General features: G+C 37.5%; 1 protein-coding gene across 3 annotated transcripts in view; it reads left to right on the top strand.

Annotated features, from left to right (window-relative positions):
* Nucleotides 1-15,973, top strand: part of CTNNA2 (catenin alpha 2) — a 1,200,774-nt gene that overhangs the window by 1,084,189 nt on the left and 100,612 nt on the right. For all 3 annotated transcript variants that reach the window (XM_049695784.1, XM_049695785.1, XM_049695786.1), the window contains 2 exons: nucleotides 8,755-8,847; nucleotides 9,441-9,597. In XM_049695784.1, the coding sequence (XP_049551741.1) occupies nucleotides 8,755-8,847; nucleotides 9,441-9,597 (250 nt within the window). The remainder of the gene's footprint in view (nucleotides 1-8,754; nucleotides 8,848-9,440; nucleotides 9,598-15,973) is intronic.

Raw genomic sequence — 15,973 nt, 5'->3', positions numbered from 1 at the left:
GTCCTTCAGAGCCTCAGTTACTGGTAATCAGGTTGATAAACTCATCTCGGTCTGAGGCAGCTACATTTTTTTTTTTAACAAACATTAGCTCATTTTATTATCACCATAAGTAGCTACATTTTAAAAGGATTTCATCATATCTCAGAGTGAAAGAGAGACACTGTTGCAAACATTTTGGGGGACAGCCAGACCTTTCGGGCTCTGCTCCAATCAAGCTGTGAAGGTGGTCACTAAATCTACTCCTATGTCCATCTCTGTGGAAGTTCTTTGTCTTCTTAAGGTTGAATTCCTTTGGCATAACATCGGCTGCTTCTGTCTTGCCTCTCAGAGTTCAGGGAAGTGTATTGCTTTGTCTCTTACTGAATTAAAGAATTCTCCATCTGTAATATAGGAGGTATGTTTTGTAGAAACCTTGAAATTCTGTATCAGATAGGCATGTATATGTTAACATCATTTTGTGTCCTAATTGTATCAGTGCAGGTAACTGAATAAATCTTCAGATTGAGACCATAGCTCTCTTCATTGCTATGATCATCATAGAGAATAACATTTGCCTGGAATTCACGGCATCGTCTCTTGTCCTTATGGTTTCATATGACCTTGGTGATTGAAAATTCCATAAATTCCCTTTTAATAGTAAATAAGTTCATTTTATCCTCAAATTTATGATGATAATGAAATATTAACATGAGAAGCAAGTGCTTTATAAATCTCTGAATTGCTATTCTGCTTTATTTCAATAGTGTGCTCTTAAAACACCCATATGATACCTGAAGCTGTAAAAATTAGTGAAATGATAAAGTGGGTGTTGAATGCACTGAATATGTGCTGGTGTCTGGAACTGAACAGAACTGCAAATATTTAAGAATGTAATTTGATTTCCAGGACCAGAAAGGAAGAAAACATTCTTGTCTTTCTGATGTACCTCATATCACTTTGGAGTTAAATGCCTAAATACTATAGCTGAGATTTTTAATGTCTAATTAAGGAGCAGCCTTCCAGGTATTTTTGGCTTTTCTTGTAAGTGTTCAAACAAGACCAAGGCATTACTGAGACAGAGCTACTTTCTGTCTGTGATGTCCACACAAAACCAAATTTTTCTTAAAGACAGATATCATAAAATATCAATTATATGTGGAATCTAAAAAATGATACAAATGAACTTACTTACAAAACAGAAACAGACTCACAGACATAGAAAACAAACTTACGGTTACCAAGGGGAAAGCTGGAAGTGGGGAGATAAATTAGGAGTTTGGGATTAACATATATACACTGCTATATATAAAATAGATAACCAACAAGGACCTACTGTGTAGCAAAGGGAACGCTTCTCAATACTCCGTAATGACCTATATGGGAAAAGAATTTTAAAAGAGTGGATATATGTATATGTATGGCTGATTCACTTTGCTATACGGCAGAAAGTAACACAACATTTTTTTTTTTTTGAGGTGATATCTCATTGCGTTTTTTTTTTTTAACACCTTTATTGGAGTATAATTGCTTTACAATGTTGTGTTAGTTTCTGCTGTATAAAAAAGTGAATCAGCTATATGCATACGTATATCCCCATATCCCCACCCTCTTGCATCTCCCTCCCACCCTCCTTATCCCACCCCTCTAAGTGGTTGCAAAGCACGAAGCTGATCTCCCTGTGCTATGTGGCTGCTTCCCACTAGCTATCTATTTTACATTTGTTAGTGTATATATGTCAATGCCACTCTCTCACTTTGTCCCAGCTTACCCTTCCCCCTCCCCATGTCCTCAAGTCCATTCTCTACATCTGTGTGTTTATTCCTGTCATGGCCCTAGGTTCATCAGAACCATTTTTTTTTTTTTTTTAGATTCCATATACATGTGTTAGCATACAGTATTTGTTTTTCTCTTTCTGACTTACTTCATTCTGTATGACAGACTCTAGGTGCATCCACCTCACTACAAATAACTCAATTTCGTTTCTTTTTATGGCTGAGTAATATCCCATTGTATATATATGCCACATCTTTATCCATTCAACTGTCAATGGACACTTAGGTTGCTTCCATGTCCAGGCTATTGTAAATAGTGCTGCAATGAACATTATGGTACATGACTCTTTTTGTATTAAGGTTTTCTCAGGGTATATGCCCAGTAGTAGGATTGCTGGGTTATATGGTAGTTCTCGTTTTTTAAGGACACTTCATACTGTTCTCCATAGTGGCTGTATCAATTTACATTCCCACCAACAGTGCAAGAGGGTTCCCTTTCCTCCACACCCTCTCCAGCATTAATTGTTTGTAGATTTTTTGATGATGGACATTCTGAGTGGTGTGAGGTGATACCTCATTATAGTTTTGATTTGCATTTCTCTAATGATTAGTGATGTTGAGCATCTTTTCATGTTTTTGTTGGCAATCTGTATATCTTCTCTGGAGAAATGTCTATTTAGGTCTTGTGCCCATTTTTGGATTGGGTTGTTTGTTTTCTTGATATTGAGCTGCATGAGCTGCTTATATATTTTTGAAATTAATCCTTTGTCAGTTGTATTATTTGCAAATATTTTCTTCCATTCTGCGTGTTGTCTTTTTGTCTTTTTTATGGTTTCCTCTGCTGTGCAAAAGCTTTTAAGTTTCATAGGTCCATTTGTTTATTTTTCTTTTTATTTCCATTTCTCTAGGAAGTGAGTCAAAAAGGATCTTGCTGTGATTTATGTCATAGAGTGTTCTTCCTATGTTTTCCTCTAAGAGTTTTATAATGTCTGGCCTTATATTTAGGTCTTTAATCCATTTTGAGTTTATTTTTGTGTATGGCGTTAGGAAGTGTTCTAATTTCATTCTTTTACATGTAGGGGTACAATTTTCCCAGCACCACCTATTGAAGAGGCTGTCTTTTCTCCCTTGTATACTCTTGCTTCCTTTATCAAAGATAAGGTGACCATATGTGCGTGGGTTTATCTCTGGGCTTTCTATCCTGTTCCGTTGATCTATGTTTCTGTTTTTGTGCCAGTACAATACTTTCTTGATTACTGTAGCTTTGTAGTATATTCTGAAGTTCAGGAGCCTGATTCCTCCAACTCTGTTTTTCTTTTTCAAGATTGTTTTGGCTATTCGGGGTCTTTTGTGTTTCCATACAAATTGTGAAATTTTTTGTTCTAGTTCTGTGAAAAATGCCATTGATAGTTTGATAGGGATTGCATTCAATCTGTAGATTGCTTTGGGTCATATAGTCATTTTCACAATGTTGTTTTTTCCAATCCAAGAACATGGTATATGTTTCCATCCATTTGTATCATCTTTAATTTCTTTCATCAGTGTCTTATAGTTTTCTGCATACAGGTCTTTTGTCTCCTTAGGTAGGTTTATTCCTAGGTATTTTATTCTTTTCTAACACATTTTAAATCAACTATACTCCAATAAATTTTTTTTAAAAATAAAAAATAATAAAACCCAAAATAAAATAGATCAACAGCAAGGAACAAAAAACAGACAAATTTGATAGCTACAGTGTTCTGTTCATGAGGAACTTTGAGCTGTGTGGTGTTTTTTGGTACATGTGTTTGATTGAAAACATCTTGCATTTTTAAAAATCACAATGTATTTTTATGAGGACTCCACACATTCTTGATTTTGTCACTTTTATCTCTGCCATCAGTGTCCCTGGAATATCTCTATCTGTTTTTGGTCAGCTAAGGTGATGATTAAAGGGTTCAGGAATGGATGCCAATCATACAGATTTGGTTTAAGGAGCAAGTTCCTTTCTTAGGAGAATCAGCATCAGCTCTCCCTGGTAGTTTATTGTCTTTCTAAAACTGCTAATGATATTATTGTTTGATATATCTATTTACCCAGTGTGCCTCCAGAAGAGTGAAAAATATCATAGTCTTTGAGCATCCAGAAAATTGTTCTAATCAGGCAATCAGAAAAGAATTATAAGATGGATATCTTACCTCTCCATGATGTGTTTACTTGATTCCCAGCCAGGAGTACTGATCATTTCTTTTTTGAGCCCTTAAAGCTCTTGTAGTCAGCAGCATACAACTTAGCTAAGGCTGCTAAGCTTCCTTCTTTCCCCCAAGATAACCAGTTTTTAAGGCACCTAAGTCAAGGATAGAAGACTTGGCCCAGTCTTTTTAGCTTTTACTTCCCCAAATCCATTATGCTCTCAGAAGTCATGGAAGAGGGTTTCCTTTCCTGAGAGAGTCTTTGGAAATTTAGTGCAATTAGCTCACCAAGGCGCTATGCCACTTTACTCATGGCGTAGTCACTTTCACAAATCATAAATCAATCTAAATAGCCCAACATTTAATAGTTAATGATAGACTTTATTGTTTTTTGAGCCCCCAGGAAGACAACTGACTCTTGTTGCCTGAGCTAAGTTGTAAACAATTCAAGAGTGGAGAAAGCAGAGGCCAGCACCAGCCTGTAAATGTTACCTATTTAGTTGATTCAAGCAGGTTTCAAAATTCTAGTAAATATAATCATATCACTCAATTTTGGTTTGCAGTCTCATAACACTGATCTATTAATGGTATATTGTTCATTTTTTTACTCCAATTAGTTTTTTTCTAATGTCTCATGATTCTATTCTACTATTCTCTTCCCCTCCTCCCCCCCTTAGGAAGACTATCATGCCAAATTTTTTTTTAAAAGGAGATAATATTGTGATTTGAAACATAGGACATTTTATTTCACCAAAGAGTTTCTGATATCGTAACATAAGAGCTGTAGTTAAAGAACAGTTAGTTGAAATCAATCATTAAGTACCTACTGTGTGCAGTAGCCTTGTACTGGTGTTGAAATATTCACTGGCATTTCAAGCTGCATTATTGATTAGGAGCTGCCTCAAGACTGAAACTTAGTGTTTGCTGCCAGAGTTCTCAAAATCACAATATATAAAACCATGTTCAGAGTCACCATGACGTCAATGAGTCCAGTGAGAAACACAAAGGCAAGCCAAAGGAAAACAAGGAAGATAGGAATTCGGATTGTGTTCATGACCAGTTTAAAATACAGAAGCCTGCCTTTGGAGATAGTGAAATCCTTAGCATCGTGTTGGAAATATTTTCAGAATGTTGTAGAATATAACACAAGGTAAATGAAATTCTGATTTTAAGTAGACTTAAACAGCAGGAGTACATTTCAGAGTGGAGGCTGCCAGGCTTTAGGATTTATAAATCAGTAAATTAAAGAGAATAAGTAATTGAAGAACTATTGGGAGTTGTCACTTCTTTATTTTTGCTAAGTGTTGCTAGCACTATTCCCCTACTATGATTCTGTTGCGCAAGGAAGTCCCCACGCTAGATCTGAGCCATAATAGAGTTTATTAAACAAAGGATGAAGAAACATTTCAAAGGATACAAAAAAAAATTTTGTTTGTTTGTTTTTTATCACAATGTGGAAGTTACTGGTTGGCATCTCCCTCACACAAGAGCCCAGTTCTTCTCAGCCCCATCATTCCCAGGGACCTGCCTGGGGATCTGCCACCAGCATGTGCAGGAGACTGTGTGGTCTGGAGAGCCACCTCTGTGTCTTATACAAGCCATTACAGTATTCCCTTCTGTGCTTAGGCTGACACTCTTCTGCTGTCTGCAAGCCTTACCTCTAAACCATACTCAGGCTTCTCCCTGACTTATACTAGGCTCCCTTGAGACTCATACAAGTGCAAGAAAGTATTTTATCAGAGCTGGTGATATAATAGATTGTAGTTACTGCATTAAAAAAAAACCACTTTTATTATGGAAAATTTCAAGCATATCTTAAAGTAGAGCCTGTATAATGAACCATCATATAGTATCACACAGCTTCGACCATTCTGAACTAATAGCCAGTCATTTTTTCTATACCTCCACCCATTTCCCCTACCCTAAATAACTGTGAAGCAAATCCCAAACATATAATTTCATCCATAAGCATCTCGATATATGTGTGTGTGTGTGTGTGTGTGTGTGTGTGTGTGTGTGTGTGTGTGTGTGTGTATATATATATATATATAGCTATGGACACTTAACTGAAGTATTACTAGGGTATTTTAAAACATTACATAAAAAACATATATAAAAGCTATGGATACTTTAAATAAAATAACTGAATTATTACTAGGGTATTTTAAACATTAACCCCTTAATATCATCAAATATTTAGTGAATTTTAAATTTCTTTCATTGTTTTACAATGTACATATATATAAAAATTCATTTAAATATTTATGGATATTTATATAATGGTTTATTTGTCTATTCAGGATCTATAAAGGTCTGACTTTTTTCTACTAGTTATCACCATCAGGATTTTCATGATGGCATCCATGTGGTTTTATTTTACATGTTTGTCTCTTGGATTTCTGTAAATTGAGAATCGATCCTAAGGCTGATCATTTTCATGTTTTGTTGTTTTTGTTGTTGTTGTTGCTTTTGGCAAGAACGTTTCATAGGTAGTGTTCTGTCATTCTATCAAAAGATACATAATATATGGTTCTCTTTCTTTTTCTTATTTATAAATATTTTTATGTCAACAGCCATTTAATACTTGGTCTAGAGCCTTTATCTCATTGAGAGTGCTGGTATTTTCTTACTTTTCATCTTACAAAGATGCAAGCAAATATTACCCAAGATCTGATTCCTGGAGAATTTAAAGTTTTCATGTTGTTGTCCTTATATAGTCATATACCAAACTCTTTAGCAGTTGTTCACTGCAATGGAAAAGTGTGACCTCAAGTCTCTGTCGCATACCAAGCAAGGATGATAAAAAACAAACAATACCATCATCTGAAATCATCATTTCATAAAATGAAAGGTTTTCAACAGCAGAAATGGGAAGAACTTAAGATTAAAAGACAGAATTTTAAATTAAATACATATATCTTTCTCAAAAATTCATCACACCATCCTGATTTCACACGCCACCATGGACAGGGGCCACTGCATTCTGGACTCAAACAATGGACTAGAATGTAAGAACTATTGTTTAGCTCCATGACGTTAGTAAACATCTGCTAAAAGGTAATGTGAAAATTTGTCCAGCCAAATTACAGGACTAACAACTTTATCTTTAAGAGTATCTTTAACTTATTATGTATTCCAAATTACTATATGCAATCTTCAAAAGCTATTAAAAGGTTACTCTTTAATTCAATAAACATGTATTGAGCACCAATTCTATGTCACATACTTATTCAGGTGTTTGGAATATAAAATACAGTAGAATACAAATATAACAAAGATTAATAAAAAAGCAGAGTGGAGACAATATTGAAATTGAGAACCTGCGTTCTTGCTCTCCCTCCAAGGAGCCTCCTCATACCCCTGGGCATTTAGTATCCTATGAATGGGTATAAAAAGGCATGTTTGTCTTTCTCTTTGAAAACTAAGTTACATAGTGAAAATTATCTGAAGAATCAAAGGTAAACTATAAAATATAAGAAACTACATGATAACTTTTGGAATTAAATCTGTGGTTTCTCATAGTATATATTCTCACTGTAATAGATTTAATATGTTCTTTCTTAAAAGCTTCAAAATGGGATTCTTTGCACTAATGATTTATTGAGGTCATCTTTGAAAGTATCCCTAGTATCACCATCTATCCATCTCCTTTTGCTGATAAGGAAACAATCCTCCAAATGTGACATGACTTACAGAATGGGTTAGTGGTTGAACCTCCTGATCTCCAGCTCTGTGCTGCTCTCCCTGTTCCACACTAAGGTTTCTTTCACATTAGGAACTATACACATACGCAGTGCATTTGAATCTCCCAGAGCATTAAGGCATAGTAGGGAGGCAGTCTTGTTTTGGAGAGCAGAAGTGAACAAAAAAGTGATACAAAAAGGCAGGTGGCCACAGGGCTCCTAGGGATTCTCTCTGCTAATCATGTACTCTACTTGCCCTACTGCTCCTAGCCCTGGCAGCCCTTCTCTTCTCCTTTGCCCTTTCTAAACCCCATCCTCCTGTCCTCTTGACATCAGCTTGGTGGGACTGATCAGTGTTTTGATTATAACTTTGTGTGCTGTTGACCTTGGCCAATCAGGCCGGCCTTGTATTACCAATTCTCACTCCTTGAAGAGAAGGAATAACATTGAAATGCTTGACCTGGGAACTTGAATTCAGTTCAGCTGTTTTGGCTGGTATAGTATGTTTTAAAAATCAAACTTGAATGCCTTTATAGTGGACTTGCATGTCCTCATTGGCTGAACACTCCCCCCACTGCCTACTGGATTACACCAGGCTTTTCTACACACTTTTCAGAACTGCCTGGCCCCTGAAAGCATTTGAGTTGACTACTGGTGGACTGACATCTTCCTGACAGACTGTGACAGGAAGATCTTGGGTTCTTTGGGGTAACAGACACTAATTTTCAGTTTACTATGGGTATCTTTAAAATCAAAAGCATTGCCTGTGGCATCTCTCTCACTGGTCAGAATTTAGTACTGATGTGGCCAAAATCACAATGCTTTGCATTCAATAATGAGTCTTAGGGAGTTCAAGTAAGAGTGTAGATGGAGGGGGAAAGAGTTCAGAAGAACCCAGTTAAAATACATTATTTTGTGTGCTCAAGAATCTTGAAGCAATGATTTGTTATTAACACCTTGCTTTTCTGATAGAAATGCCTACAGACAGAAGACTTAGTAATATTTGGTTTAATACAGAAGGGTCCCTTTATCTCATTTGTGAAAGGATTCTCCTGGATGTGGCACTCTCCAGGGAAGGTATAAGGTCATGCAACAGTGTATTTTCCCTTGGTCCCAACATCATTTTCATTCAAATCCTCTTCAATACAGGTTGCCAATTTGGCCTGTTCCATCTCCAACAATGAAGAAGGGGTGAAATTAGTTCGGATGGCAGCCACACAGATTGACAGCCTGTGTCCCCAGGTAAGCCTCATTTACTTTGTTTCCAAAGCCTGATATTTCAGATCTTCTATGCTCCAGCCCTCATGTCACTCATTTCCTTGCCTTGCCCTCTTTCCTCTCACTAGAAAGTGCTACCCAACGTTCATGGGCCATTTCAGGTTCTGCCTTTCTCAAAAAGAACTTCAAACTATTCCAGTCTCTTCAGAATTACTGTGGCGATTATTCTCTTTTCCACTCCTATTGACTTTCTTCTATTTGTCTTGGACTGTTGTTTCAATGCTCCATATCTATTTACCTTTAGTGTCTCAACCACTAAATTATATGCTTGCGCATGTAGAACAAGACTTCTATTTCTGCCACATCTGTGCTAAGTAGGCTTTGTCCAGTAAGCACTTTTTGAAACCTATATCTTACAAAAAGAAGAAAAGCAAACAAAAATTAGTAGTAGTTGATAACCTACTTTAAGTTTCATGTTTTGATTGTCCTTCCAAACACTGGGAACCCACTTATCTGTGGAAGCTGCAGGGTCCAGGATTTCAACATGATCTTTGACCTGCTTGTTCCTCTGTCAAAGAGTGTGGTCAATATGTCCCTGGATTGTCTCTAACAAATAGGTCATCAATGCCGCTCTCACACTGGCTGCCCGGCCACAGAGCAAAGTTGCTCAGGACAATATGGATGTCTTCAAAGACCAGTGGGAAAAGCAGGTCCGAGTGCTGACAGAGGCTGTGGATGACATCACCTCAGTGGATGACTTCCTTTCTGTCTCAGGTAATCACAAACGGGCCCCTTACAAGGCAGCCGAAGGAAGAGAACAAGATGAGATGAGGAATATCTTTCAAATGTCATGGGTCTCTGTTTCAAGTGCTCTCCTTGGCCCTTTGAGCTGTCAATCATCTCTGCAACTGTAATTGTAACACCCTCTTGAAAATTCTTCTCTGCTGTGCACATTATTTCAAGACACTGAGCCAAAGCATTTGGGGGGAAAACACAAATTTCTGATCAAGATATTAGAAACCTGAACAGATTATTTAAGTAGAGTTAGGCTCCTTTTTACTTCCTGGAGTTTTTAAAATAGGATGGCCTTTGATGCATCTGAATCATCCATCTAAAAAAGGGTATGGGTTATGAGACTGGTTACGTTTAAAAATCAAAAAAACAATGAGTTATTCCAATTTGGCTGCATTAAGGTTTTTTCCCTCAATAAGTGAAGTTACCCAGGTTTGTGATAAGCTGGGAAGAAATGTTAGCCACAGAATGAACCCATTAGAAGGTACTTGGGAGTTATTGAGGCTTTGAGCACTTGACCATGAGGTTGTGGAAAGAAGTGAGAGAGAGTAACTAATCATCACTGGAAACTGTAACTTTCTTCTTTGTAAATGAAGCCAGACTGAAGGATGTTGGCGCATTTGAATAACCATGTAATCAATTTGACCTTTAACGGGGCTCATCAATGCTGTTTCAAATTTGGCTACCGCCAGCTAATGGGCCTTTTTCCAAACACATTTGACGAAACACACTTGGCCCAATTCACCTGGAAAAGCCTCTATGGGAGGCATGGGGGAGGAGGTCACCAGAAACCTCAGCTTCCTTGCGAGGCATTAAAATAACCAAGTGACGCTTGAAAATTCAAATTGACCAGGTGTTGACTCTACCCACAGGCATATGGAACTCACACCTGACAGCTCAGGTGCGCCCTAGCCTTGACCAGGACTTACTGAGGTCTGAGAGGGAGGGGTTGCAGCACAGCTGGTGGGATCCAGACAGACAGGGCCTCTGACTGCAACAGTGTGGAAGGGATTTCTGCAGGAGGCTTAGTGTATTTAGAAACTTTTCTCTAGTTGCAGTCTTTCCTTTCACCAAGAAACTGACAATGAATTCCCACTGGGGGCTTGTGTTTAAAGCTTGTCTGAGAACAGCATAGTTGAATCTGTAGATCTGATGGATGATGGAAAAGCCAACTTTGAAATCGTGGAGGGCAGGGCAAGGGAGATGGGAAAAATGAGTGAACACATGCTCAGTATCTATAATTTGTCTGACTTTCTGCTATTTGGTTTCATTCACACCAAAGTTTTATAAGATAGGCATCACTATTCTGAGCCTTCCTTTGAGAAAAGTAAGGCACTGAGAGGTAGGTAACTTGGCAGAGGTATAATTAAAATCCAGATATCCTCTTTCCAGAATCTATATGGTTCTCAGTAAGTCTAGATAGAAGGGAATTTGCCTTTGATGTTTCCAGTTTTCACTGCAGCTCCTTCCCCACCCCCTCAAACCTCGCCATCCCCTCTGGTACCACCATTCCACTCTCTCTTCCCTCCTGGAAACCTGTCTTATTCTTCATTCCCAAAGTGCTTTGTTTTTGATGACTTCTCAAAGCAACTATTCATTTAAACATACCCATATCCAGGGGTTGACTGATAAAGAACTCAATGTGTTGCCATTCCTGGGATTTTTGCTTCACTGATGCGTGAGTCCTAACAACATAAAAGATATGCAAGAAATGTATCTTTCATAAGGTTCTTAGAAATTGTTTGGATAGACATATTGGGGATTTGAGTGGTGGGGAACAGAAGGACGGACACCAGGACTGAGCATCTTTCTTGTATGTAGTCAGTCTTTGCCAAGATGACTATAAGGGTCCCCAAAAGGGGCAGGAGGACTCTCCAACCAGCCTCAGAACTCACACAGCAATCCTAACAGCACCTGGAAATCTTATGCTATTCCCCTTCTATCTACAATTGAATAGAAAATATACTACCTTTTTCAAAGAGGAATCATTTCAGAACTTAAAGCTTTCCCAACTTCTCCTTTTCTTTAAATGCATATATGAAAATTTCTGAGGGTAGAGAAAAGCAAGGTTAAGAGGTCTTATCTCAGACTGTTTCAGTAGTGCAAAGCTTTTCTTAATTTTCTTCCACCGGATATGCCTCTGCCACCTTTCTCCCTGCCATTCCTTTGTGCATCTCATTATTACCAGCAACAAGAAAAGGCTTTGGCTTCCGCTGATAACACTGTGCAGTCCAACCCCAGTGGTACAAGCGCTGCGGCATGCCATGACAGGAAAATGAACAGGCGCTGTCGGGGAGCCAGCCTTGGCAGGACCTGCTAGAGCATGCCTTTGGACTTGACAATCGGAGGCGGCAGGCACCTTTCCACAGATGGGCTTGACAAATAATGACACTGGCCACTCTGTGCTGCTGGTAGACTGTAGATACAGCCCGATAGTTGGGGAAACTACTTCTCATCTCCTCTCCGAGCTGGAGCCAAAACATTTGCATCAGTAAATTGCAAGGTTGGCCCAGGAGATATTTTGAAACGGCATTAATGACACTTTATGTATCAATTTCTTCTTAAGGGAATATCTATTCTGGCAGGAAACTCTATTTTGAAAACAACAACAGAAAATATATTTTTTAAGGGATAGTTTTGTTTTGCTTTCTTTCTTTTTTTTTTGCTACCTGAACTTGTGTGTCTGAGTGCTTAATTTGTCCATATGAAAAGCAGCAAGTTTGGGGAGCTACTAACATTACAGGAGCAAAACCAATTTTCAGATGTAGTCTGGGCTTATAAAAAAAAATGAAATGGCTGTATTAGAACACTTAAACTTTTCCCACTGGGCAAAAACAAAAAAAATTTTAATAGTGTCTTAAATTGAGCATCTTGGCATTAATCACATAACAGTTGAATTCTTGGGTTTGGCTCACAAAATAGCAGGCATCTAAGATCTGAAAAAGCTGTTAACTCAATCCCGTAATGTCTAAAAGTTTTGTTTTGCTTTGTTTGCCTTTTCCTCTTTTACTTGTTTGGTTTTTTTTTTGACTCCAGGGTCTTGAGTTTGTTTCATTAAAAAATTCACAGACTGAACTTTGCTTTTGAATTTAGAAACTATAGCTTTAAAGCTTATAATAATCAGGTAGTTTGGTCATCTGTGATTTTTTAACAAGATTATATCTTTCCTGAAATCGTAAGGTTGCAAAAATTCAAGGAAGTTTACCACAAGATACGTTGCAGTCAAATGTTTTATGATGTTTAAAAACCATGCTTTACATCCAGGCATCCAAAGTACCTAAGGGGTTTATCCCAGCAATGTAATCATCTCTGGAATACAGGTGCTTTTTATTATTACTTTCTCTTCTATGTTATTTTCTAGTTGGAACATCATTCCTCTATCTCCTTACTTAATGAATTATTTCTCCTGAAAATACCTTAGGATAAAAATATATAATTGATTGTCCCTCTTCAATGGACATGTTTATTCAGGATTTCTTCTTTGATTGCCTGCTCTAAGGCGCTGTCAGGTATGAAAATATGAATTAAGTGTGGATTCTGCCTTTGAATAATTCACTGCCCTTTTTGATAGATACTAGACCAGAGTAATTCCAAACTTGTAAACCCCAGACCTGATGGTGTAGAGACTAGGGGTGGAGAAGTTATTACAAGGGGTCCAGGGAAACCATATATAAACCAAGTGTCATCTTTTGATTAAATAATATGTCTATAAGAACAATATAGCTCTTTTCAAGTGCATTATTGGTACTTAGATTAATAAAGTACAAATTTATTTTAAAACATTCTTTATCATAGTGGCTTTTACATATATATCATCCACTGGTATAACTACTATCATGAGGGAATTGTAATTCATTTTTTTTATAAAAGGGGTACCTCTAATTGGGTAAAGTTGGGAAATACAGAGTAAACTATCTCAACATTTCATAAAAAGAGTTGATTAAGAAAACTGAGTCATTTAGTAAACTGAAAATTAGTAAAATTAATATTTTGTTCACACATGATTAATGTGACTAACCATTGAACAAATTAATTGACAATTCAATTAAAAGCAATGCTGTTGCTATGATGGCCTCCTTCAATTAATGTATACAGTTGACCCTTGAAAAACTTGGGGGTGTGGGGCACCGACCCTCCCTCCACACAGCTGAAAATCTGGGCATAACTTTACAGTTAGCCCTATAGATGGGAAGTTCCGCATCTGTGGATCCAACCAACCTCGGCTCTGTGGTACTGTAGTACTTACTACTGAAATAAATCCATGTATAAGTGGACCTGCACTGTTCAAACCTCTGTTGTTCAAGGGTCAACTGTAGTTATACCTATGAAAGCATATTCTTTTTCTTGTTCCTAATTAGATTAGTTGCATATTTTAGTTTGGAAATTAGATTTTAAAAACTATCATTTTATTTTAGGATATTAGGTCATGAATGGACTTCTTACATTTTAAATTTTGTTAATTCCAGTACATTAGTATCTAATGTAATTGACAGATTCCTCTGTTTTGCATTCAATTCCATCTTTAAACTATGCACAGAAAAATGGTAGGTATGCTTATTCTTACATTATGTTATTCAAAGAAAATGCCTGTTTTTTTTTTTTTTTTTTTTTTTTTTTTTTTTTTTTTCCGGTACGCGGTCCCCTCACTGATTTGGCCTCTCCCGTTGTGGAGCACAGGCTCCAGATGCGCAGGCTCAGTGGCCATGGCTCACGGACCTAGCCGCTCCGCGGCATGTGGGATCTTCCCGGACCGGGACACAAGCCCGTGTCCCCTGCATTGGCAGGAGGACTCTCAACCACTGCGCCACCAGGGAAGCCCGAAAATGCTTGTTTTTGACATGAACACCCTCGCAGTTGCCCATTTTCAGGGACCACGACATATTTTAATTGTCTGGAGGAATCCATCAGGGCAGTAAGAGAGACCTATTTGAATCAAACTTCTGTATTTAAAATCCTGTGCCAAGTTTCATTTGAGTAAACCTTTTTTTTTAAGGTGTCCTTTTAGGTGAGTTTGCATGATCCAATCCAAGATCTCATAAAGAGGTGGTTTCAGAAGTTCCTTAATCAAAATGAAAGCCTTTAAGTCTCTATTTTCACAACTGTCTTTCTCGTTCTCTCAGGAAAATATCAGCATTCAGGGAATAACTTCTTGTGAGTTTAAGATATCTAAATATTAAAATTTAAACATTTCATTTTTTTTCTATTCTAATTTCTACTTGAAACCAGAGAATGTAGAAATCAGAAATTTATAAATAGTTGAGTGAGGAAATCATATTGTATGAGGTCAAACAGATGTTCCTTTATGAAACATGTTATACTTTGCAATTTTCTATCCAATGTCTTATAAAAACAAATATTTTCTCTGAGTGATTGGTTTAATTAAAGAAGGAGAGATCCATGGGACAGACTGGGATTTGCTGAGTACCCTCCCATCTCTCCTTCTTTAGGAATTTATAAATCAGAACTAGCTCTAGAAACTTCTTAAAGAGGTAACCATTCAATTTAGTCCTTTATTAACTATTAATTGAACAGTTATAATTTCTTAAGGGTTACCAGATTACTTAAGACTACTTCCAAGCTTGTCCTGTTATTCTATTGTGTGTGTATATGTATATTTTCAGCTTAAGTTCTTTTTTTTCTCAGAGTACTAAACTTTTTGAACATTTCCTTAGAATTCTGTTTCTAAAGAATGTTCAAGGAACATAATAACAGATCTCACATTGGACATGGAAAATACAAAATTGCACACTTGCAAAACTGTAAGGGACCAGACTGCATGTTTTTTCTAGGCTGGTAGAGAGAAAAGCCTCTCATCCTGCCTGCTTGGATTCTGCTTTGGACAATGATGGAGAGTGATCCCTGACCTTGACTCCAATCTGAGGGAACCAGCCACAGACTGGATTGTATTACAATTGTGGGGAACTCTGTGATCCTCTTCACCTGATCAGTTTCCATTGCATATACGTTATGCATGACACAACATTGGAAGACTGATGGGGTGATATTTGTTCATTTTAAAGTCTCCCTTAAATGTTTCCTCAATAAAAACATGATCCAACCCAAAGTGCAACTCTGGACATGTCTAGAAACGTTGCTGCTTGGTGACTTCTTGTTCGCTGCCACTACCACTCTTAAAAGACCTTTTCACCCAATAAATCTTAAACACTGAAACAAAGAAAGAGATATTTTTTAAGTTGGTGGTTCTCAAAGTGTGGTCCCCAAACCAGCAACATTACCATCACCTGGGAACTTGGTAGAAATGCAACTTCTTGGGCCCGACCCCAGACCTAGTGAATCAGAAACCCTGAGAGAGACACGCAACAGTCTCTATGATGCTACAAATCCTCCAGTTGATGTT

The sequence above is a fragment of the Orcinus orca genome, chromosome 13, assembly GCF_937001465.1.
Source record: "Orcinus orca chromosome 13, mOrcOrc1.1, whole genome shotgun sequence".
Taxonomy (NCBI): domain Eukaryota; kingdom Metazoa; phylum Chordata; class Mammalia; order Artiodactyla; family Delphinidae; genus Orcinus; species Orcinus orca.
The sequence above is the reverse complement of the archived record's forward strand: the minus strand, read 5'-3'. Positions and strand labels throughout refer to the sequence as shown.